A 26,232-nucleotide genomic window follows, 5' to 3' on the forward strand; every position below is an offset into this window, starting at 1 on the left:
GCGGTCGATACGACCCACAATGGGTAGGGGGCTTGCCTGGTTTGAGAAGCACTATGATTATAGCCTCATGGGGGGCTGGGGAAGGATGCCGGACTCAAGAGATTTCTCCTACAGTGCATATAGTGGACTAGGCGGGCCTTATACGGCTTATAAAATTCGACCGGGAGGCCGTCGGAGCCAGGGGCCTTTCCGGAGGCCAGGGAGTCTATGGCGTTAGAGATTTCATCAGACGCGATAGGGGCATCTAGGGCTGTCCCTGGTCTCAGCGGAGAGGACAGAAAGCGGGAGACCGTCCAGGAATGCCTCAACTTCCATTGCAGGGACAGTGTCAACACTGGAATAGAGGGATTCATAGAAAGAGCGGAATTCTGCATTAATAGCTTGTGATGACAGGGACAGTGGGCCATCAGGTCTCTCTATAGTTGGGATGTGGGGTGAGCCGGACTCCTTACGGAGAAGCCTGGCCAAGACACAGCCAGGGCGCTCCCCTTCTCCATACCTACGAGTTGAGTGAGGGTCATCCAAGAACTTCCTCTCCCGCTCTGCATGAGAGCGAAACGTGTCAAGTTCTATGCCTATATCAGAGAGGGTAGAAAGCGATTGTTAAAGGGCATATTGGGACTCCAGGGAGGAGAGACGAGATTAACTCTTTGCAATATCACTCCGGATCACCTTATGGATCCCTGACTCCTTGGAGATCGCTATGCCCCTAATGTAGGCCTTAAATGATTCCCAGAGGGTAGCCTCTGTGCGGACTGAACCAGTGTTCAATGCAAAGAAGTAGTCTATGGCAGACCCCAGTTCGGACCTAAAGGCCATATCTAACAAGGCATGCGGTTTCAAACTCCAGGACCGGAGCACGTTAATATCGGGACCCCAATCCAGGGAAACCGTCACAGGGGAATGATCAGAGAATGTTCTGGGGAGAATTGCCATATGTGTCAAGGTTCTAATTAGTATGTCCGACACAAGCCACCTGTCGATCCAGGAGTGGGAGTCGTGCACTGAGGAGTAAAAGGAATATAAGCGGGAGTCCGGATGCAGCAGCCTCCATGCATCTGATTTCTATGATGGTTCTAGCCGCCTTAGTGAGTTGGCGGGGCATAGAGCCCGACCCATCTAGATCAATATCCAAAATAGTTGTAAAGTCCCCACCCCAGAGGATAGGGACAAGGGGGAACCCGGATAACAAGAAAGACAGGTGTGTATAAAATTCGGGATCATCCACATTGGGGCCTTAGACATTAAGGAGTACAACCTTGCAATCTGAGAGTCCCAAATAACATAACATAGCGGCCTAGAGTGTCCACATGGATTGCCTTGTGCTGGAACTCCAGACTCTTGTGTATCAGGGTCATGACCCCATGGTTCTGGGTGGAGTAGTCTGTATAGTATCCTTGGGAGCCCCAGGATTTAGCAAACCTCTCGCACCCGCTGGAGCGAGCATGGGTTTCCTGTAAGAAGAGTACTTTCACTCTGTGTCGTTCAATATACATCTACAGTTTCCGCATCTTTGCAAAATTCCCCAGCCCCCTAACGTTCCAACTCATGCAAACGAGGTTATCAACTGTCATCAGTTCGCATAGATAGGTCCCAAATAGTGATGTATGGAACTGAGTATATTAGAACATCCTTGCACCCAGTTGCATGTCAAGCAATTTTTAATATAACATACCTCCCAACCCTCCCCCACCTCTACCCCTCTCCCAATCAGAGGGGTGAACAACATAACTCCAGAAAAACCAAGAACAGTGGCAGCATCGTCTGGGGGGGCCGTGCAGCCGCAATGAGCGAAACGCTCCAAAACCGGGAAAGACTAGGCATTTTAGTGGTACATAGTAAGAAGAAGATACAAACAGGGTAAAGATGACAAATTTGTGACAAATATCAAGGATCCCATTGGATCAGAGCAAACTAGAACCACAGGGGCTCCCACCAGTGGGCTCCAGCACCCTACAGGATCTGGTACAAGAATACTGATGAACAAGGAGTCATGGGTTTGGTCACCCAGGCACGTGTGGTCATCCTGGGAAATGTTTGTCAATAAATTTGGAGGTCTCTTCAGGAATGGTGAAAAAGTAGACTCGATTTGAATGTTCAATCCTGAGTTTTGGCCGGATAGAGCATGGAGTATTTGACCCCCAGGTCTTGCACTATCTTCTTGGTAACCAGAAAGGATTTGCGCACCTGCTGGACAGCCACAGAGAAATCGGGATATAGGTGGATCCTGGAGGAGCTCAGGAAAAGATCCCCCTTAGCTCTCGCCGCTCGTAGGAGCCAATCTCAAATCACAGTAGTTTAAGACTCTTGTCAATTATGGGACGAGGAGGTGCACCCAGCTTAGGTTTTGCCGTCAGCGCCTGGTGAGCTCTCACTATTGCGAACTGAGGGGAAAGCTTCGGAGAATCCAGAAGCATGAGCAGAGTGCGCTCAATATAGTCTTCCATGGGGCCGTCCATCTTACCCTTCGGGACCCCTATGATGCAGAGGTTGTTGCGTCTAGATCGCGATTCAAGGTCTTCATTATTCTTGCTGATGTCCAAAACTTGTCTGGAGAGAGTGGTCAGCTCCGCTTGAAGGGCGGAGATGTCGTCCTCTGCCACCCCGACCCTAGATTCCACCTACGTGACCCGTTTATCATTTTTTTCCATGTGGGCTTTAATTGACGATATGGACCTGTTCATGTCATCCATTTTAGAGTGTAGGGCTGTGAATCCCTGACGCATGTAGTCCATCATTTTCTGGGATTCAGAGGGCTCTGGGGGCATCGACGTTGTGGGTTCGAGTTCAGGCACGAGCTCGGTAGCCATTGGTGGTGCTTTCGTAAACATATTGATGGAGCTCTGCTTTTCATGAGCACCTTTTGTCATGGTCTCAGAGGCCAAAACTCAGGCACTCCACTCGGCGTACCCAACGCGGCTGCACAGGGATAGATGGTTCTCCTCCAGCAAAACACAACAAAGGGCACGGTTATCCAAGTCCAGATGTCGACAGGTTACAGGACCGGGCCAGTGGCAGGGGCCCCTGTCTGATGGATTGGCAATGGATAGGCCAGGTCTCAGGCAACAGTAAAATCAGGAGGCGATAGGACAAGCTGTGGGAGCAGGGCCCCGGCTGGCCGAGAAGTAATAGAACCAATCAGTTTATTAAAGGCACATCCAGCCGGTATGTATACCAGGGCGATCTAGCGAAGGGATAATGACCCCCAGGTCAATGTAAAACGGCGTGGGTGCGGCTAGAGCAGCGGGGCTCCCCTCCCCCCGGTGGGTCTCCTCGCGCCCGCCAGGGTTCGCACCACATGATGGAGGCAAGGCGCGGGTAAGCAGGGGAGAGGCTCCCGGTCCCCTCCAAGCCGCAATATCTCCGCCATGGCACACTCGCACCAGACGAAATCACGGCAGATGCTGTTGAAGGGCAACAGCAACCCGGCCTCCATCTCTGCCCCAGGGAATTCGACGCACTACCTGCTAGTTTAGGAGATGTCCCAGTCCGAAGTTTACTCTCAAGCGGCCATATTTTACAAGCGCACCAGCACCCCCCCACCTAAAGTGCTCTCTGAATTCCACGTCCCAGAAAATCGACTTGCCAGTGTTTTACCCTCCTCCACATCCTACCAAAGATGAGGAAAGGCTGTAAAGGTTAGACCCTAAGAGGGCTCTCAGCTTCTATGTGGCAAGGACAGCTGAATTCAGACACAATGACCAGCTCTTTGTGGTTTTCTCTTTGTTAAGGATGGGGTTGGCTGTGTCAAAACAGACAATTTTTAGGTGCATAGCTCTCTGTATTGCAGAGTGTTATCAGGGCACATTGCTCCAGGGGCCTGACGGCATTGTCTGGTTTGCAAAGAGGTGTTCCAGTAAAGGAAACGTGCCAGGCGGTGACGTGGTTATCATTCCACAAGTTCAGTTCACCGAGCATTAATGCCTGAATGTAGCACCTGGTGCCGACGCCCATTTCGGAAGGGTGGTTTTAAAGAATTTCCTTTTTTAAGGGCTTTCATCCCGCCTCCGCACTCTATACTGCTTTGGGAGTCTATCTAATGAGGAATCTACGGGAGAAAGCAATCCATTGAAGGAGAAATTACTAACCGGATTCTTTTCCTGCAGATTCCTCATCACCCTCCCATCTGCCCAACTATGAAAGTGGTCTGCAGTCTTTATGTGGTTGTCTCATTTTTATGGGACGAGGTTATGTATCAGGCACAGTTTGTGGCCTTTCCTCGGTAACGCTGTTAGTCTGCAGAGTTCAGTGCAATTATGTTCCTCTGATGAAATGAAAAAAGAAAAAAAAAAAAAGATTGTTGGATGTTTTCAGCCCAGCTCCTTCGATTCTTCATCTATGGCTGCTGAGCTCAAGGGGGGAAAAAAGTGGTGAACTGAGGTACGGCCGTATTGACGTAATATGTATGGCTGGCAAGGTTACGTCTGGAGCCAACAAGTGGCAAGATCGAGTCAAGAGGGATTGACGTGCGGGTCGTACTGTGCCCCCTGCTGAAAAAGGTTTGAGCAGCTGACGCTGGAATGGATATCTATCCAATGAGTAATCTGCGGGAGAAGAATTCATATAAATATAACAATACCGGTAAGTCACTTCTACATCTGCCCTCCCTGGCGCCTTCCGAGGAGAGTCAACTTGCTCTGCCAATCGGAGGGGAAGGGTTCTCCACCTGAACCTCAGCAGCCTAAACCTTCATGATTGGCTACTGACAGGCTGAGAAGTGGGACTTGTCAGACGACATCCTTGATGTGCTCCTTTCAGTTCTTAGACCCCCTACAAAGTCTATTTATGCCTGCAGATAGCCTACATTTTCAACTTTGTGTCGGCAGAGGAATCTGGACCCTTTATCCTGTCCGTTATGGATTTTTTGTTGTCCTTGGCCCAAGCAGGCCTGCATATTGGCACTGTTAAGGGATGCCTCGTGCTGTTTCGGTTTTCAAGAGGTCCTCGGGACAGGATGTGTTTTTCACAATCCACACTGGCATGCAGTTCTTGTGGGGTTTGTGTAACCAGTTTCCTCTTCGCCAGTTTGTTGTTCTGTTGTAGGATTTAAATTTGGGATTAGACTTTCCTTGAGAGCTCCGTTTGAGCCTCTTCAATTATGTTGCTATTGGACTGCTCACCCTTAATGAGATTTACCAGGTTGCCATCTTTTCTGCGAGATGGGCGAGTGATCTCCAGGCGTTATCTGTTAAAACGCCCTAATTGGTTTTCTCCATGGAGTCCTCAGAGTGAGGCCCTGTTTTCTTCCAAAAGTGGTCTTGGATTTAAATCTCCCTCAAAAGATTCATCTTCCTGTGTTTTACTGTCAGCCTCGTCCTTCTAAGGCAGAGGTGCGATTCCTTCAGCTGGTCCCAGTGTGGTCCCTCAGCTACTAGGTCTCTTGGATGAGAGAGGCTAGAAAAGATGACAAGCATTTAATTGGCTACGCTGGGGCTCGTGTTGGCAGGAATGTGACCAAATATAGCCTGCAAAATTATCATTTTCTGCATCTCGAAATGCTACCATCTGACAGGAAAGGATGTGCCCGAGGGTCTCTGAGCCCATTCTACCAGAGGAGTGGCTGCCACCTCTGTCCTTTAGAGGGAAGTCCCTGTCCTGGACATCTGCCTGGGGCAACGTGGGCATCTTTGCAAACATTTGGTATGCATTACTGCTTAGATTCCCTTTCGGGACAGCACACCCGTTTGGGTAGGGCTGTCCTCCAGAGTTTTCGGGGCTAGGTGGGGTCCTTGTTCTCCTTCTCATTTTGGTACTGCTTTGAGAGTCTATCATAGATGAGGAATCCATGGGAGGAAGGAATCCATTGGAAGAACAAATTACTTCCCCATCAGTAATGTTCTTTCTGATGGATGTTTCTGCAACAGAACCCTCATCACTCTCCCTGCCTTACACTCTTGACAGATAACTAGTACACCATTGGTTCCGTGGTCCCTCAGCGTCAGAGTGCCTGGGAAAACACGTGGAATGAGGTCACGGGGCTCAGAGTCTCAATATATTCCGAAGAGCAGCAGAGTCATGGATTGAATCATCATAGATGAGGAATCTGTGGAAGAGAACATCCATCAGAAAGAATGTTTACCAGTAGGTAAGTAATTTGTTTGTTCAGAGGAAAGTCAATCTTTTTGGGGCAATGTGCATTTCTCTTGCCTCTGGCATTTTCAACTTTATCTGTCTAACCGTAGGTAATCATTGCTGACAGGTAAAAGAAAGCAATTTGATCCACAGTCAGGTTCATTGTTGATTGGCCGAATGTTTCACAGTGAGATCCTGGCCCATGTGTAAAAGGTCTAGGAGCACTGAGAAAAAGGATTTTGCGCTAAGAGTAGAGCAGATTCTGAGCAAGATTATAATGAACAGGAAGGCTCTCTTATTTCCAGTAGCCATAATATGAGCAGGTCCTCCCACATCTCTAGTGTTACCTATAACAGCTATGGGGCAGTAATGTAGAATCTTTAAATAGTGTGCTTCTCTGCAGCAATGTAACCTAAACCTGAGCAGTGGTATAGCATTAGGATTAGGTCTAACAAATGACTAAGTCAGTGAAAAACATTCAGGTAAGATTCTGCAGGAGCGACACTACTGCTTAGAAAGTATAATGAAAGCCAACGGCTATATTATGTTTGTACTTGCATGTTTTAAAGTTGCAGCAAAAACAATAAATAATTAAATTTAAGAATAAAAATGAAGGAAATTTTAAATGAAGCTTTGTCTCACCCACTGTCCAACAGAAGAACTCCAGCCTATGATGCAGGACTCCAGCCAGGAATGTGAGCGGATGTGAGACCCCTTCAGTACAGTGCATCGCTTAATGCGCACCCCTTCTTCCACCACAACGCCAGGGCCGATAGTCACATTCGGGCCAATGCTACAGTTCTGACCAATCTTTGCACTGGAGTCCTGAAAGAAATCAAACAAAGAAATTAAGCTGCCTCACATCCTCTATGTTTGGCTTACAAATGCCCACCCCATTTCTAGTAAATCACTCATGAAGACCTTGTTTCAACATAGTTAACATTAAAGTGATAAAAGCAGATGTAAATGCAACTATGTGTTAAATCATAGATCACAAGACCAAACATGTTTGTCCACCTGTGACAAGCATCTTTTTTAGAACAATTTTTTATTTATTTTCAAGAACAGAACATACCATGTCCAATCAAAGCAGATAGTCTTGTGTATCTTAATAATACTTCAAACACAACATATCCTCCAATAACAAACAAATGTATACACTCCTCCCTTCATCGCTTCCCATTCCACAGCCTTCCATCCCCCTCCTTTCCAAAAGAACCCCTAAAGTGGTCCCATGCTGAAGGTCCCCCCATCAATGGCTCATGTCCCTCATTTTCGTTCCACTTAACATAAAAAGCCTCTATTCCCACCTATCAGCATACAATTTTAGTTCCTGTAATTACCCATGTCCATCCCTTTTCATGGGGGTTTTAAGTCCGAGGAGGAAATCAATTCATTTAACAATTGTCCCCCAATCCACCTCTGACCCCCTCTTCCTCCTCTGTGTTCCTATATTTCTTCAAATGCCCTACTTTCACCAATCCACATCATTTATTTATTTTATTACATTTATTGTACGCCCAGACCCTAGGTATCACGGCGTAGTTACAGACAAAAGCAAATACAATATTGATGTTGATCAATGCAATAGGAAAATACAGGTTTGGTTTACAGTTCTACATTATATACACTTATGTGCATTTATATACAGTGAAGATGCGGAGTTGGTCTAGGATACAAGTATCTGGGATCAACTTAACCACATTTTGAGTATTTTTTTTAGTTGTGGGAAGGATGTTTCATTCTTAATGTTGATGGGTAAGGCATTCCAGTGCCTAGGAGCGAGTACTTTGAAGCTACTGCTCCCTGCTTTTTCTCTTTTGTAACGTGGGATTTTGAGGTTTTCACTGTTATTCGATCTGAGGAGTCTGGTATGTGTTTTCTTTGTGACTGTGTTGAGGAGGTATTTGGGAGCTTTGTTGGCGATGCATTTATGGGAAATGCTAAGGGCTTTAAAGAGTATTCTAGCTTTGATGGGAAGCCAGTGATTTTGTCTCCTGATATTGGAGATATGATCAGACTTTTTTATGCCTAGTGCAGCTCGGAGGGCTTTATTCTGCATGAGTTGGAGTTTGGATAGGTTGGTGTTGGAGGTGCCTAGGAAGAGGATGTTACAATAGACAAGCTTTGATAGTATGAGCGCTCTTGCTAGTGTAATGCAGTTTTCTGGTGTCAGGAATTTGCGACTAAGAGAGATAAGTTTGGCTGTGTAGGAGGTAGAGGAGGCTAGGGTATTTACATGCTTAGACATGGGGAGTGTCGCGTCAAGGTAAACCCTGAGTGTCTTAACTTGTTTAAGTACTGGGATTGTGGTGCCATCAATGATGAACGATGAGTAAACAGGCTGAAGGGAAGCTATTTTGGACGATGATCCTAGTATGAGCAGCTCTGTTTTGACATCATTCAGACATAGGCTACTGCTTTGTTGTGTTGCAAGGGTTTAATGGCATGCAGGATTTCTGCTTCCCCAATTGGTGCATCTAGTTCTTCCCCAAGTTCGCCTGTTAATCTCAGCTGCTTCACCAAATCAAAATAGGTGATAGCTGTAATGTTTAGAATGAACCTTAACCCATGGCATTGGTCTGGGCAACTCTCCAGACCTTTGTTCTTTGCCTGCCAAGCCATTACAAAAAGGGAGAGAACATATACAAATCAGGCTCAGACCCACCCCAAATGGGGCAGTCCAGCCCGAACTGCTTTGTCACATCCCTTCTGCACAAGACCACACGCATCCGCAAACATGTTTCAGCCTCATTGGGCATCATCAGTGAGGAGTAGTTTGGGTCTCTAGGCCCAGCAGGCACAGGACCCACTTCTGGTCATACCCGTCCCACGTGGGGTGACTACGGCAAAACAAAAGAGGTGATGCTGGAAGGTTTAGAATTAATCTTAACCTCTGACATTGCTCTGGGCAACCCTCCAGACCATTGTTCTTTGCCTGCCAAGCCATTACAAAAGGGGAAAGACCATATGCAAATCAAGCTTGGTCCCACCCCAAAAGGGGCAGTCCAGCCCGAACTGCTTGGTCACATCCCTTCTACACGAGACCACAAGCATCCCCAAACATGTTTCGGCCTCGCGACCCACGTCTGGGTATAGCCATCCCACAAGGTCACCAGGTCTGTTGCCCCTAGTTCCGAATAAGTACCTTTGCTTGTATATAGCTTCTGTGACGAGCATCTGAAAGTTCTTCATTCAAGACATGTATGGAGAAGAACAAGAATCTTTCTGTAGATGCATCAAAGATATAACAATCCCACAGTGCTGCAACACAGGCTCTGCAGCAAGGAGTTTCCCTAGAAGCATGTGCATCTATGGCCTTATAGATTGAGGGATAGGTCGTTATAGTGGGATAATGACCCGCCACTCACCCCGGGCCATACGTTGTTGAAGCGCCATTATCCCAAGCGATAACGACTCCTCCCGAGGTCTATCAGGATATTATCACATGGTGGTAATACCATTAAAGGATTTTGAATTGTGGTGGTAAAGTAAAACAGGTGTAGTTTAATAGAGAGCAAAGCACATAAAACATATTAAAGAAATGTGGTTTTATTTTGTGATACTTAAATACCTGAGCTATCTTTATAAGGTAAGCATTATAATTGTAAACTTGGTTCAACTGAATAGTTTTAGCAGAAGCTTGTATTAGGCGCAATGTTAAAGTGAAGGGGTTTCCCTTAAAAAATGAAAGCCCTCTTCAATATTTTTAGCTTTCACTTTGGGTTAAATTCAGTTCCGTTGTCTTGTTAAAAAATATATTGCTGGGAAATTGCACTGATGTTTTTTTAATGCTGAAAATGCTTTCTGTTGATTCCCTTTTTGCTTTTGAAGTTAGAATGATAGGAATGCAGTCAATACAAGGATTTGGAGTTGTTTGACCGAGGTGGAAATGTTCGAAGGAGAAACAACTTAAGATTATTTGCTCGAAATAATCTTCGGTCTTTTCTCCCCTGAATATTCCTGATGTGGTCAAACCCCTATCCACCCCCCCACTCCCTTACTTACCTTCAATTCCGTCTCGCCATGTCCCTGCAACGCCAGTTCCCTTTCACTTCCGTGATCGGGAATTGGCGCTGCAGGGTCCTTTCCTTTTTTTTCCCCTTCGGGTCAGCTGCGTAACCCCCGCTCACTATACTGTATAGCATATTGAGCGGGTGTTGCGGGGGACACCCCTGCAGCCCCCGCAACCCTAAACCGAATCCAGATGACCTACCCAATCAAAAGTCCGAACAAGGGTCGAACATTTGGTGGTACCTTTTTTTCGGACTTTTGGTTGGTTAGGTCATTTGGATTCGGTTATTTTGGCCGAAACCAATACGAGTAGTTATTGACTACATTCTGCAAATTCTGAATGGCTATTTTATATTGCTGGCTCATGCTGACTGGCAACGTTATCCTCCTTTAGAAGACCCAGCTAGAGATGGCAACACTCTGGAATCTGCATTCCCATTAGGCAGCAACAAAGGTTGAGGTTACATTTCCTAACTGGTACATTTAATATTTAATCTGAACCACCCTCAAGCCTGGTTAAAACATCTTTGCGGCAGGAACAAGGAAACACATCAGCAACAAACTGTGTAATCACTGGCAATTTGTATGTATTTTTGTATTTTATATAGTGCAAACCAGGCTCATGAGCAACCAAATGGTGTACAAGCAAAAGGAGGGCAGTTTAGAAAGGGTCCGAACAGGTGGCAGAACCATGGACAGGGACAGAGTTAGCAATGTCATGCTTAGGAATTCCATGAAGAGGAGCGCTTCCACTTCTTTTTTCAATTGCAGGAGCGGACGAGTGGTCCTGATTCACACAGGCATGGTTTTCTAGTATGCCCGGGCATAGCAGGAGTGCTGTTTCCAGGTTTTTTCCCCATCAGCTTATTTCGCAGCCTACCAACGAGCTGGCTCCTAGAGGAGTATGCACCGCCCGAGGTGTTAGGTTTGTCTACAAGGTAGGAGGGCCTCAAGAAAGTGGCTGCCTTGTAAATGACACAAAGTTTTGAAAAACATCCTAGCAAGAATATAGAGCCAGTGAAGGTCGTACACAATGGAGGTAATGTGGTTGAATTTTGTAGAACTGTTGATAATGCAGGCTGCGGTGTGATATATTGCTTTTGGGGGGAGGTAGGTGTACTGTGGGTACCCAGCAAGAGGGGCATTACCCCCCCCATCAATATGAGCAATCACAAGTGTGTTTCCACAATCTAGAGGTCTTGGGGATGGAGGAGGGGCTTCAATTTGTAGAGCAGCATAGTCTGGTACCATGCAGTCTAAGCTTTCTTCTTAATGTGCTGCTGAAAGGAGATATTGTTGTCCACAAGGAACCAGAGGGATTTGGCAGTAGGGGGTTGAATCCGTCCAGGTGCATCTCATTTAGCCATCCTTGGATGATTTCATGTTTAGTCGGATTGATTTTTAAATATGCGCTTGTCATCCACGTTTGACTGGTGGCAAAGGCTTTCCAGAGGCGAGTGATGTTGTGGAAGCAGTTTACTTTAAGTTACAGATTGGTGTCATCTACGTATGGGTGCAGTAAGATTCCTGGGTCATCAAGACATGGCTAAGCTGCCTGGGTGATTGATTAAATATCACCAGGGAGAGGGTGGAGTCTTGTGGCACTCTGCATGTAACTGGGCAACAATTTGATCGTAATGTGCCCATGCAGGCAGCCTGGTATCTGTCCAAGAGGTAGGAGGTGAACCAAAGAACTGTTACCGCAAAGCATATTGTTTGTGCGAGGAGGCTGACCAGAGCCCACTGGTCAGGAGTCCTCTTTGCCCATGAGCAGGTGAGTATTATCGAAGAACTAGATGGTGGCTGTTTTAGTGCTGCATTTACGACAGAACACAGATTGATAGTCCTGGAGCAATACTGAATGGGTTTATTTCCTTGAGAGGTTGATTTGCAACTATGTTCTTAATTTTATCAATGAAGGGGAGGCTGGTGATTGGTCAGTAGTTGGTGAGGTCTTCTGGGTTTTTTAAAGAGTGGTTGAATCAGTCCATATCATGCCCTGGTTGAGGGAGGTGTGGACAGTTTGAATGAGCGCAGGAAGAGCATGACCTGATATCAATTTTAGGATGGTAGGTTGTCATCGGTATAGGAGATTGGCTTTAGTGACACAAGCTGCCTGTGAGATCCTTAGGGTGAAGTCAGTGAAAAGTAGGGGGCCCCTGGGTGGGATAGTGGCAGTGTAGATGATTTGGTGACATTGATGGGATGTCTAATTTTGTTGATTTTGCCAATGAAGTAATCATTGATGGTATTTCATATCTATAAAGCCTCTAGCAATTCCGGTTTTGGCAAGGGGTCAGGGTAGTGATTGGCTATTGTGCTTAGCAAAAAGACAACTCTTCCAATAATACAGCGAAAAGGCGCAACTGACTCTCCACTACCTCTGACCCAAAAAGAAATAGCTATCGTAGCCAAGAAAAGATGGGGGGGAAAAAAAACATGTATACTCCCACCATAGACGGTGACGGACAATCTAAACGGAGCACAGCAATTTCACGGCAAGCCCGTCTTTCGCTGGATATAACGGAAATCGAAGATCTCATGAAAAGTCAGGAAAAAAGAAATGAAGTGTTCGGTGTGGCAAATAAATCTATCAATCCAGTTACATGGAACACCTCTACTCCGCGATCCACAATAACACGCCCTACAGAGTCACAACCGGACTCTCCTGCAATACGCCAACATGACAACTGCAACGATCAGTTGAAAATAAAAAAGGAGTACATGTATCAAAAATTCCATTGTAAACTTAATCCCTCGCCGAGATGAAAACATGAGGCCATACCTACAACGATGCTAAATTTACAAAACCTACTCCTAGCAGTTACCTCGCAAGCCAGGACACCATTCATGAAATTACAAGAGACAAGCGTGGAAGCACAAAAAGATCAAGCCACCCTTCTCGCACTTATTCACTCTAAGCAGATCTATCTTGAGGCATTTTTGAATACCCTTCACTACAGACTCAACTTAGAAGCTGAAACTAGTGCACAATGCCAATCTCGACTCTTTGAGATTGCGAGGAAAGACTGAAGAAAAAGTCTCCCTAACAACTGCCATCGTGGGTCTACTAACCAAAGACAATTTAAATACTAATTCTAAAGCTCAGACAACAACGGAACAAACCCAATCAAACAATCAAACTTCTTTGAATGAACCCGCGGCTCTAACGGGGAGTAGCCATATAGAAATAGGAAGCATGTGTGAAACAGCGATCCCAACTAACAATGGAACTAAAAGTGCCCCCACTGACCCTATTTCACATCAAACTGAAAATGTTGCAATCTTCGACAGCAAAAAGTCAACTAAGAAGATACCCCTCAGGCCCCAAATTAAAAACAAAAAAAGACAAACGGCTCAAGGACGTTTATACGAAATCTGACCACTCCTAAACCTAATAAAAAAGAGATTGATGTAAAGAAGAAGATACCCATTCCAGTGGACAATCTTATTGATATATTAACATACAGCGTCGACCCAAATAGAATCAATACTACTATTATCGATGTGGAGCAGCAAGTTAGCTTAGAAGAACAACAACAACTAGAGGCACTGCTAAATAGGTCTGTCTACTCGATAGAAGATCAGGACTCGAGTCACGATCCGAGCCCGCCTATCAACGATCAGTCATTAATCATCATTGACCGATATGAAGAAGGTCACACTCTAGAGTCTGAATACACTCAATTATCTTGTGAAGACATATCAGATGCTGAGTTAGAAATATCATCGTGTGGCAATCCAACAAATATTGACATCACTTTAGATACTGTAGATACCGATGACCAATCGCTTTCTAGCACAGTCCATTCATACCAGAGCCACAAAGAAGGGAAAGTTAGGCATAGCCATACTGCTCATCATCATACCTTGAAACTTCCCACATTTGTAAACCCTATGGGGAAAAAAAACAGAGTTCACAAATCAGATTTGAACAATTATCTTCTGACAAAGACGCAATGATTTTAAATCGCACCAATTTATTGCGACTCCTGCAAGTGATTCCATCTTTAAAATGGATCAACACGAGTCATATCAACCTGGTTGAATTCATCAATGAAAAGATTATGGACATAATTCTGGTTGAATTCATTTCCTTAGGAATTACAGAAAGAATTCTGGATGCGACCCCACAGTTACTAGAACTAGGATTCTCCTGTATGCTGACAAATCCCTCCTATGGACCCAAAATTCGTTCACCAGGAGAGATTAAACAAGAGAAAAAACATGGCTGTCCAAGAGATGAAAGCACCCCATTTTGACTTGATAGAACTATCAAGAAGCAACCAACAAATGACTACAAAACGCTGCAGAAAGAAATTGGACACTGCTCATTGGCAAACTATATTTCATTTGGAGAGACCTACAAGGGGTAAACTCCACAATAAATTCAACGGCATACACACAAAGATACAATTAATAAAAGTTCAAAAACAATCGCTTTCACTTTGCAGAAATTGACGTGGGCAGGCAATTACCATGGTGCCAAATACAGTTTACCAACTGTAACAGCTGTAAGGAAGGCATGGTATCAACAATAAGACAAACACAAGTGACCACAGTTCAAGGGTGTTTATTGAACTTCTAAGAGGGTTTGAAAAATGCGTCTAATCCCAAATCTAAAGATGGAAGAAAGCTAATCAAATAATAACGCAGTCTTAGTGGTGTCTTGTCAAAACAAAAGTTCCTATACTAAAAATAAATATTGCCAATCCTTAGCTCTAAATACAAATAGTGTGGGAAACAAAGTAAAGTACCGTTTATCATGCCATGTACTTTCTAGAGAGGGGAGCTTGCTACCTTTTTGCATTTTTGCAAGGAACTTGGGGTTGATCACCCTAAGGTACCTGGGGGAACCCAGACGTGGACCCCTTGCTCACTGTGCTCAGAGAGGCACAGCTCTACCTCACTGAGGAGGCCCGACTATGCCGAAACACGTGTCTGGGGTTGCAGTTGGCACTCTTGTTCAAAGGAGGTTTGCCAGGCATTTCAGGGCTGTATTGCCCTTGTGGGCGGGACAAAGAATGATATGCAAATGGTTATTCCTCCTTTGTGAAAAGTACAGTTGGCAAAAAGCAATGGATGCATACTCTCAAAGTGGGAAAAAACCACAGCACAGGTTATCTTATCACGTCATTTTCTTTTTAGAGGGGGTGCCTGGTACCTTTTTTGTACCGTTAACACAATACTTGTAGTATTTTTCATGTATCCAATTTCTCGGGTGACTAGCGGTTCACCCCGGATCACCTCAGCCGGGCTCAGATCCGTTTTAACACAATGTCCAATCAGTCTCCCTCTGCCAGGCTCTGATCAATCTAATTCACTGTAACACAAACTTGCTTTAACCCAAAGCTTTCAATTGATCTCCCTCGTCCGGGCTCGGCCCAACTTTCATCTACTTTGTCATCAAATTTCTTGCTAGTATCAACATCGAAGACTTTCGACTGTGCACAGGACTTAGCTTGACCCGTTGCAGGACCACTTCGATGCACAGTTCTTTGCCACTCTTTCACCTTTGTTCACTTTCAGTTGGATACCTTACAGACACCTTCGAATAAACTTGCAGGCAGTGCCGGACCACTCTGTCAAAGGTATTGTATCTTGGTTTCAAAGTTCAATCACTCATCTTTTGTTCACTTTTACTCTTGTTGGTTATCACATGCATTATACAATGTTCGCTTCAGCGCTCACCATACAATGTTGCCGCTTGCAACCTTGGCTTAAACACAGACCGGTCTGCTATCGGTCTCCCCCAATTCCCTGGCTATGTTTATCTCACTGGCGCTGCTATGTTGTAGGAGCCAAGGAAAGCACCACAGCAGCAGGTGATTTTCCCCACCTTGATTATCGAGGCAAGAGTCCCCAGGTACCTCTGACACACAATGCAGGATTCTTCAGCTGGGTTTCCTGGTTTTACGCTTTCTATTCTTCAGGTTTCGTGAAAGTAATGGTTCCTTGTCGAAAAGGTCAAGGACACTTCCTTTCTTGCGATCCCTTCTGTTTTGCCGTCTTTTCGCCTTGTGTTAAACTGCCATCTTGGAACTGTTGCTTCCTCGTGTGCTTTGCCTCGCTCAAAGTGTGTTCTCGTGCTCCGCCTTTTATCCGTGTGGGGAAGTGTAATGGAAGTCGGGTGTGCGTGATGGTTAGTAATTGCCTGACCCTCCCCAACCACTGTATTGGGAAATGTCAGGTATACGGCTCAGGTGTTACTCCATTTTCTCTCATAGAGAGTTGTCAATGAGAAAGTGTTTGTGTTGTGAAAGGCAGGGGGTTGAGTTCCTAAGTATCCTAGCTGGTAGGATGGGGAAAAAGGTGTTACAAGGAAGGGGAATACCGCGTCTCGCCATCCGGTGTCCCACTCCCCGAAGACCCTTCACCCAGGTGATCCTCTCGCAATGGTCCACCCCCAGGAACTGGATCTAAAAGCGATGGCAGTGTCTTGGCCACCTGGATGACAGATCCCCGGGGACTAGCGGGTGAGACACCTTCAGGTTTTTCACACAGACCAAATGTCATCTGCCTAATAATATGCTTATGTTGACTGAGATACATTAAGAGGACCAACCGACCAGTCAAGTAAAGGATGGTACAACACAAATCCTGTATCAGGATTAATAAACTGACCGCACCGATAGTTGAAGATTTTTGACAGGGTCATGAGGAGGATGGGTTTAAATGGACCATTATAGGGAAGATTACTTGTCCAGCACGAGGTGAGAATTTACGTCCCTTCTATTTAAGAAAGAACAAAGGTGGATCTTTAGGCTCCATACAGATAATATGGGTCTTAATGAGCAGATCTCCTGGTAGTGCCTTGCTGTGAACTGAGGGTACATTTTCTAAACAATCGATCAAGCAAAGGAAACAGCCACATGAGAGGTGGGCCAATTCCTGGATATGAAATAACAATTGCATTATTGAGCGAGCCGTGACCCCTGGAAGAGCAGGGCCAGTTAGTGTGAGCCAATCACTCTGATGGCATTACTGGACAAAAAACAGTTACCTTCGTAAGCGCACTGAATGGTGCACGTTATGCAATGTTCTAGGGCTGAATGATAATCCAGATTTGGTATGGAAGAGGCGACTTGATCTGTGATCCATTTGAAATTGTTTAACAGCAAGGGAAAGCCAAGTGTCTAACAGAACTGGGTTTTCTGTAGGAAGGCAGATATGTCCCAGAAACTGATCGAATAACGTGTGTAATTTCTTGTCCATGATATAAGAACAGACACATAGCATTTCTGAACTAACAGACATGAGCGCCACCGGTTTAGATCATGTGCAGTGCTCACAGATACAAATCCGACATGTTAAAAGATGGCGGATCGCCTGTTGACCAGCAGAGTGCCGACTGCACAGTCGAGACAAGTGGAGTCCGCTCTTTGTGTTGACACGAACGCTGAGGTTGCCATGACATTGTGACAAACACGGCAAGTTTGAGACATGAGGAAAGAAATAAAGCACCATAGATTAATCAATGCTGCTTCACTGCAAGCAGCCGAGGGAGACAGTGCAAAGCCCAGAAATGGTGAGTGAACCTTAACAGCATGACACCACCTTCGATATGCATACTAGATGTCCAACTAAGAACTGAAACATGATATTAGACACAACAAGGGGACACTTCACCTCGAGTGACTTGATTTTCAAATTTTATTTGAATATGATATTAACACAGAGGGTCTGCTGCAGCAATCCTCTGTGAAATAGCACTATTATAAACCGATTCATTGACCAATCTTCTGAAGACAAATAGAACGGACTGACTCAACAAATTAGCATGCACAAAATGAGCCATACTTGACATGCATTAGAATGTGCAACCGAGCAAAGTAAAATGTCAGTTACAAAGTTCATAGATCATGGGTAATGAGACTGTGTGCAACTGTTGTCCCTTTATTTACATACAGATGGGACAATCAGCTGACCTAGTTATATATTGGAAGAGTAAAAGGGAGTAACTTTCTGCCAGCTCCTGCTATTTTGTAAGGGAAGGGCCCATGTTGTGACATTACTTTGCAACAAAAAGGCTTGACACGGGTTTGGGAGTGATGACTCTGGAGATTATTTATTGTCCTGTATGATCCCTGTCGGTTTTTGCAATAAACAACAGTCTAACTTGCCCATGGCTGCGTCCTCCGTTTGTTCTGTGGGGAAGAGTTGTTGGGCACTGGGAGCTTAACGGGTAAGCTCATTGTAACCCCCAGAACTCTGGCATACTATACCACACCAACAAGTTGGTAGCAGAGGGATGGTTTACTACGCCCATTCGGCATAAGTCACCCCTTCTACTGCAGTGCCTAGAGGGCTGCAGGGTGCCTCACAGAAATAGAATCCGACGGGGTGTGCAACCCCATACAAAGGCCGCCATGATCCAGCTTGGAAATATCCTGCCAGTAGTGCGTGAAAGTTCAGCAGACCAGAAGGGTGGGAAAATAACTGTGGGTGCGGGGTGGTAGTATTGGTGAGTATCTTTGAAGTATTGTTTGTATTGTCTAGTAGTGTTGAGTAGTGTGAAGCACAGTAGGGAAAGGAGCGGAGGTAGATGTAATTTATGTGGTTAGGGAACATTCGGTCTGGAGGGAAAAGGTTCTGGTGAATAACCTAGACTATTGACTTAAGGGCACGGATGACAGAAGTTATGTGAATATTGGATTCCCTGTGAATTGGGGGTTTTAGCTCGGGTCATGGATGATGGTATCCCTGTGTAAAGGCTTAGCAAAGGGAGCTGGCCTAGATTGCGGACGGTGTTTGTCTGGTTAAGTCTCGAGGATGGGTTTTATCTGCAAGGTGACGCTGTAGGTACACATCAAACAAAAGAAATATCGGTATCCCCGGTTAGGAGGCTGGAAGACAGCTGTGGGTTCATGTTGGGGTTGTGTTCATGTTTTTGTAATGGGACATTAGTATTGAGAGCATTGTAAGTCATCTCTAGCACTCCCTTGTTTAGTGAAGTGGTGACGTCACCCATTAGATCTATGCATAAGACTCAGAGCACAAAGAGTTACAGAAGTTAGTGTTGAGAAACTTAAAATTGACAGAGGAGGCTGTTCGGTGGTGGTGCGCGAAAGGCGCATGCATGAGATCAGAGGGTGTGCCTGAGGAGGCGGAGGATTGCAGACGGGGCAGTGCGTGGAGCACGCCTCACAGGTTGTTATGGAGCCAGAGAGGCTCGAGAAGAATTTTTGAGAACTGGTATTTATGACATTCATATATCTGAGTTGAAAATATTCATTGTGCTTGTGTAATAACGAAGTGTAGAAAGCCTCGACTTCAGGTCAAGTAAATATAAAAGCTATTTTTCAAGTGCGGGGGGGGGTTACGTCCCTACAACACCTATGTAAGACCCTTCCGCAATATAAGGACAAGATTTGTAAATATTGCGTGGAATGGCCGAAAACAAACAGAGGGTAAATTGATTAAGCCATGGCCACAATGCAGAAGTTACTCCAAAAAAATGCAGCAACCATTACAGACTCACATACAAGGCACCTATAAGGGGAAGAAGTTGGCCATTCGTATGGTGGTATTCGAGCTCTGGAAAATGTTCCAGCAGGACGAGTGGGAAGTACGAGGCGTCAATGGATGCTGAGCCAGCAGGACATACCGGGCGCAGTACCCTCCTCGGCCCCCGCTGCCTCACCTCCTGAGAATGAGATAGAAGGGGTAGCAGCAGAAGCGCAGGGGCTATACTCTATACGGGAGCTAAAGGAAGCAGAGGGGTACACAAATCCAACATTCCAACCTCCACCGTACACCAAGGAGAATGGGCAGAAAGGGGTTGGACAGACAGATGGTGGGAGAGGAGCAAACAGCGAGACCCAAGCGAGCACCAAAGAGGGGCATAGCATTGAATGAATGGGTAGGAGGGCAGATACTTCTGAAATTGTATTTGAAGACAATGGGAGAATCAGCAGGGGCGACTAAAGAAATTGCAGGTTATAAGGGGAGCAGCGAAGCACGAGACTGGGCTGAGATAGGATAGGTTATTTATAACGGGCTTAATACCCAGAGGTTTCTAAGCGCAGACCCAGCGATCGAACCTGTGTTGCTCTGTGTCATCTTGCTTCCAAGGCAAGCACGTTGCCCCTGAGCTATCATAATGGAAGAAGTAGAAAGAAGGGAGAAGGAAGAAGAGGAGAGACGCGAGAGCGCGTAGTGACAAGCAAAGGGAAGAGGAGAAAGAGCTGGAGCAGTGAGAGATGAGAAGGAGAAAGGAGGTTGATGAGTTATAGAGTCGAAGGGAGGAAGAGGAGAAGGAAAAGCAGGTTTTAGTGAGAAGGGAACAGAGAAAGTGAGAAATAGAGCGACGCTTAAGAGTGCAAACTTAAGGAGGAGGAGGAGTGTGCAGTGAGAGACATAAGGACAAAGTGGGGAATGGGCACGGAAGACGACAAAGTGGGAGGAGGTAGGCTAAAGGAGCAAGACAGCAGTGCCACACAGGACAGGACTGCCACTCCATCGGACAGGACAGACATCGGGTCCTCCGGGAGAAGGGGTAGCTGGGACTTGATCGACTTTGAAGGGAAGCTCAGCGAAGACACGATCTCCAGGAAGTAGAGCTTTGCGGACAATTTCGACAGTGACATGGACTCAGAGGGAAGTGAGGACGAGGGAAGAGGGTGACCCAGGGATCGGTCGACGGGGAAAAGCACAGATACAAGCGTGACATGGGAAGTAGAAAAAGACACAGTGGGATTTAGAGGTGACAAGGACAAACGATAACAGTCCAGAGACGTATCACGCCGTATGGACGACCTGATCCCATACGTGCAGAGGCTAAGATCTTCCAGGGCGAAGGAAGGGGGAGTCAACAAATTGTTATGCTTGAACTAAAATGGCGCCGTGCGCAATGCATTCTGGGAGCGCTCGGAGCCATGATGGATATTTACTTCATGCCGCAGTGAAAAGCTGCACACATTTTGCTGAGTGTTAGATTCATGGTGCTGAGAAAAACATGCTTTCCAAACCTGGTATGCGGTCAAGGACATTTCTGCTGGGAAAGCTAACTTTGTTATGGTTTGGTACTGTTCTCCGCGGAGCGTGTTTTTAGAGAAGGGAGGCACTCTGCTTCTTGAGGGTAGCTCTCGATTGACCCAGCTGGCAACCAATGGCTGCTCATCAACTGCGCAAGTGCAATTTCCAGAAGGTTCGAGAATTGACTCCCCTTTGTGGAGTGTGTATATATGCGGAAACCCGGAGGTGGTCAGGTGAGACTTCAGCCGGAGAAGGACGCTTACGTCCGGCACTCCTGTGAGCTGTGGTGCTCTCGGCCTGGCTGTTCCCGGGGTCTTCCAGCCACTTCTGGGCGAGATGAGGAATCATGTTACGCTCACGGTGATGTATTTCCTTTTGAATTCTTTACTTCTTCTGGGATTTATGTCTATATTACTTCTGTGAGTTATTTCTAAGTTATTATTCGTTGCTTGTAAGCTTTGAATAAATAGCCGTATAACAGCTGATTATCTTCTAAGAGTGTGTGGTTGTGAGTTATTGCATCTGTCTGCGTTCAAAGTATTTGCTCTGTAATTGCATTGGTGATTTATGTTTTTCCGTGCACTCTGGGTAGAGCAATACAGTTCTCCTGGCCCATGCCGGTGCAATGAAGATCATCCGGGAACCGAACTTCGGTAACCTCCGTAGCACTTGTGGAATGGCGGGAACTGGAGGAAATGCGTACAGCAGTGGGAAGGACCACTCCACTACAAACGTGTCCCCTAAGGCTCCTCTTGGAGGAAATTCCTGCAAGCAGAATCTTTTGCACTTCCGGTTGACACTGGTGGCGAAGAGATCCACTTGTGGGGTCCCCCAAAGGGTGAAGCTCTCCAGGAGAATCACCTGAGCCAGTTCCCACTCATGAGAGACCGTGCTTTGCCTGCTCAGAGCGTCCGTTGACGTGTTTTCGACTACGGCCAGATGAACTGCCGAGATGGAATGATGGCCCTCAGCTCCAACAGAGTGATATGGAGTCTGGACTCCGACGGAGACCAACGACCGCTGACTGTGAACTCGTTGGCATGAGCTCCCCATCCCGTGAGGGATGCGTCCGTCACGATCGTTACCTACGGCCAAGGTAGCCAAAATGGAGCCCCCTTCATCAGATTACCTTCGACGGCCCACCACAGAAGATCCTGGGTGACCGAGGGCGGCACCTGAACGGGGACCGACATCCTGCCGGAGGACTGCAACCACTGGAGCTTGAGAGCCCATTGCAGAGATCTCATCCGCAACGTGGCCTCTGGCACCAAAAGAATGCAGGATGCCATGAGGCCGAGCAACCCCAAGAACTCAAACGCCGGGAGAATCTGGGCATGTTGAAACTTGTGCACCATCTGCAGAGTGTGATGAGCCCTCATCTGGGGAAGGAAACACTTCCCCAGGGATGTGTCGAGCACTGCTCCGATGTACTGGAGCCGCTGAGTTGGCTTCAAGTGGGACTTCTTTAAGTTGAGGGAGAGGCCCAGCTTGTGAAGGGAGAGGCAGGTGACCGACAGATGATCCAGGACTTGCTTGGGAGAACGCTCCCTGATCAACCAATCGTCCAGGTAGGGGTAGACGTGAATCCCCCCCTTTCCTGAGATACGCTGCCACCACCACCATGAGCTTGGTGAAGACCCTTGGGGTGGGGGTCAATCCGAACGGCAGGACCCGAAACTGAAAATGCGATTCGCCAACCGCGAACCTCAGGAACTTCATGTGCTTGGGATGAATCGGGACATGAAAATAAGTGTCCTCGAGTGCGAGAGACACCAACCAGTCCTGAAGTTGAAGGGCCTGGAGGATTTAAGAGAGAGCAACCATCTTGAACTTGTCCTTCCTGAGGAGCTTGTTCAAACCACGCAAGTCCATGATGGGTCTCAATTCCCTGTCTTTCTTCGAAATCAAAAAATAAGGGGAATAAAATCCCTTGTTCCTCTCCGCTAAAGGCACCAGTTCTATGGCGCCTTTTGTCACGACCATCACTCAAAATCCCCTGTGGCAAACCCATTGGCCAGGTGGAGTGAGGACTCGGGCCTCTAGAGCCTGGCATCCTATTCAAAAGCCCTCATGGGGCCAGTCCTGGAACCTATGGCGCCAGACTCATACACCATGAACAACAATGTGCTTGGGAACTACTTTATTGTATTGTCAGCCAACATGGAGGCATCCGCATAGCTTGGTTCCCTAAGAACCAAGCTATGCGGTCTAGTGTTTTGGGTGTGGTAGGCCTGGAACTACTTTCCCTGGTACTACTTTACCTGGGCTATATAAACCACACCCTGACTGCAGAACATGATTTGTGTTACTTTGCAGCTTGCAATGTGACGCTCACCATTTCCAGCTATTCCCTCGAACCTCGGAGAAGCAGAACCTGCAAGGAGACAAAAGGAACATCATTAGCAGCAGCATCTTACCTGCAGTCTTCATCTTTAAACACTCGCAGCTACTGAGAACAGCTTCCTCGAATCTGCACGCCTCCTGGACAGAACGACCTGAAAGAGGAAGATAGAGGCAACATTAAAGAAAGCTGTTGAGACATTTACAAATTACGAACTGCTCAAAAGGCTTACCTGGCTGGTCGCCTCTCGGCTGGCACCACTCCGGACATTCCACTCACGCTGAAGAACACTGCAACCTACAAGGAAGGAAAACACAGGTTAGCAAAGGCAGGACTTTGCAGCGCTGCGCATAGCGCTTACTTACCGCATCATAGTGCTCTTAATGCGCCATCATTTACCAGCTCAACCAAGCCAGCTCACCGCGCTGAAGCTCTGCATACCTAAGGGAAAAAAAAAGAGATATTTTAAACAAAGAAAGGCATGCAGGATAGCAACAAAACTAAAGAACAGCAATACGACCTACCTGAACAATATGAAACGGGCTGGCGTCAGTGAAGTAACTGTTCCGCACTCGCCCATGAAAGACAACGTGCCCCTGCAAAGAAGGCAGGACGGAGAGCACGCCTAATTCTACCACAAGGCAGAACTTCCCCACAGACCACATCAGGGCAAAGCTGAGAAGCATACCAGCGTGTAACTCGGCTGTGTGGTGTCCCTGTGGATACCAGGTGAGCGTAACAGAACACAAAGCCTACCATAACAAATCCACCTAGGCGCCATGGAGACATCAGAAATGGACCAATTGGCCCAATTATTCGGAGAGCTTCGTGCTGAGGTTCATTCTGCCCGACAAGAGATTAATGCTCTCCGGAGAGACCTAATAGTGACCGAAGAACGCACTGAAGAGATTAGCAGGCAATACTTGGAATCACAGGCAGGACAGACGCCTCTACCTGGAAGCAATCCAATGATGCAAAACTCCGCCATACCACCCACTCCGGTAAAGATCGCGTTACCTGGAACAGTGCCCCTGGCACCACCAGAAAGGTTCTCAGGCGACCCACGGAAGTATGCGGCATTCATAAATCAGGGCCGCCTTTACTTTCTTTGTAGGCCTGGAGCATTTCCAAATGACCAAGCTCGGGTAGCTTTTGTCTTCTCTTACCTTAGTGGTAGTGCAGCAGATTGGTCGGTGCCGTTGGTAACTCATGACGATCCTCTATTACATGACTTTGGGGGGTTCCAGAGAGAAATTGAAAAACATTTTGCTTGCCAAACCCAGTAACAAGCAGTAGACAATGAACTCTTGTCCCTCCGACAGGGGAATTAGGACTTGTTAACGTACATTGCTACCTTCAACAGACTGGTTGCCGAAGCTAGGTGGCCAGAAAACAAAAGAACCACTTTATTCCATCGAGGCTTACGAGGCGAATTAAAGGACGTCTTAGCCCAGGTGGTTGATCCACCCAGAGACTGTGCAGAATTCATAAATCTGGTCGTGCAGCTAGACCACCGATTGCAGGACCGAAAGGCAGACCGGTCTAAGACGGACCCTCGGACCGTGTATGCTCGACCAAGGGAAAACACAACCCGTGTACCTGAAAATGCTGTAGAACCCATGCAGATTGGAGGGATACGGCCTCTGTTAACAAAACAAGAGCGGGACAAAAGAAGACAACAGCTTTGTTTTTATTGTGGGAAACCAGGACATGTCCTGAAGGACTGTCCAGTAAAACCCCCAAGAAGAACAGTCGGGGCCACAGAGAAGGATGCAGCTAAGGAATCGGGAAACTACCAAGCTCGACAAATGTAGAGGTCAGTTTGTCGAGTGAGAAGAAAGAGTTGCTGACCTCGCACTTTGCAATACCAGTGATGGAACAAGTTACTTACCTGTAACTGTTGTTCTCCAGCATGGGTCTGGCATGGATTCACATGCTCATGAATATTCCCCGTCGTCAGGCCGGGAATCCTCGGTATAGAAAAAAATCAGCATCAGTTTCGTTTCTGATCTGTCTTTCTTAGTAGTAACCAATCACTGGTCTCTGGGTCATACTGCCCCTAGCCAATGACTGCCCTCTCCCTAAGCCCCACCTCCGGCAGCCATCCTCAGATTTGGTAGCACATAAAGTGGCAGTATGACCAAGTGAAGAAGAGCCGCAGAGGGGTAGGCGGGAGGGTTCGCATGTGAATCCATGCCAGACCCATGCTGGAGAACAACAGTTACAGGTAAGTAACTTGTCCCTTCTCCAGCATGGGGTCTGGCATGGATTCACATGCTCATGAATAAGAGAATACACAGCAGTACACACATGCACAACCACGGGAGGTGGCAACAGGCTCAACATTAAGCAATACAACTCAACATTAAGCAACGCTTACCTCCTCACCAGGCTCACCTTAGGCGAACAGGTTGCGCAGAACTGCTTGGCCGACCCTGGACTCCTCCCTGGAGTCCCGATCGACGCAGTAGAATCTTGTGAAGGTGTGCGTCGACCTCCACGTCGCAGCCCGGCAGATGTCCAGCAGGGGCACACCAGACAGGAACGCCGTGGTAGCAGCGATCGCTCTGGTCGAATGGGCTCTCGGGCGGCCGGGCAGCTGTCGGTTTGCCAACCGGTGACAGTGCATGATGCAGCCGGAGAGCCATCTGGAAATGGAAGTCTTCGAGAGAGCCTCCCCTTGATTCACAGTCCCAAAGTTCACAAACGGCTGTGACGTCTTCCGAAAACTCTTTGTGCGGTCCACGTAGAACTTCAGCGCTCTAGCTACATCCAGCGAGTGCAAAGTCCTCTCGGCCGGCGACAAAGGCGACGGGAAGAAAACTGGC

General features: G+C 46.8%; 1 protein-coding gene across 2 annotated transcripts in view; it reads right to left on the reverse strand.

The window, feature by feature from the left end:
• The window catches only part of GMPPB (GDP-mannose pyrophosphorylase B), a 753,730-nt gene that overhangs the window by 107,579 nt on the left and 619,919 nt on the right, over nt 1-26,232 (reverse strand). For both annotated transcript variants that reach the window (XM_069644189.1, XM_069644188.1), the window contains one exon: nt 6,715-6,897. In XM_069644189.1, coding sequence (XP_069500290.1) covers nt 6,715-6,897 — 183 coding nt within the window. The remainder of the gene's footprint in view (nt 1-6,714; nt 6,898-26,232) is intronic.

The sequence above is a fragment of the Ambystoma mexicanum genome, chromosome 2p, assembly GCF_040938575.1.
Source record: "Ambystoma mexicanum isolate Mex_15411 chromosome 2p, UKY_AmexF1_1, whole genome shotgun sequence".
In the NCBI taxonomy this organism is placed as follows: domain Eukaryota; kingdom Metazoa; phylum Chordata; class Amphibia; order Caudata; family Ambystomatidae; genus Ambystoma; species Ambystoma mexicanum.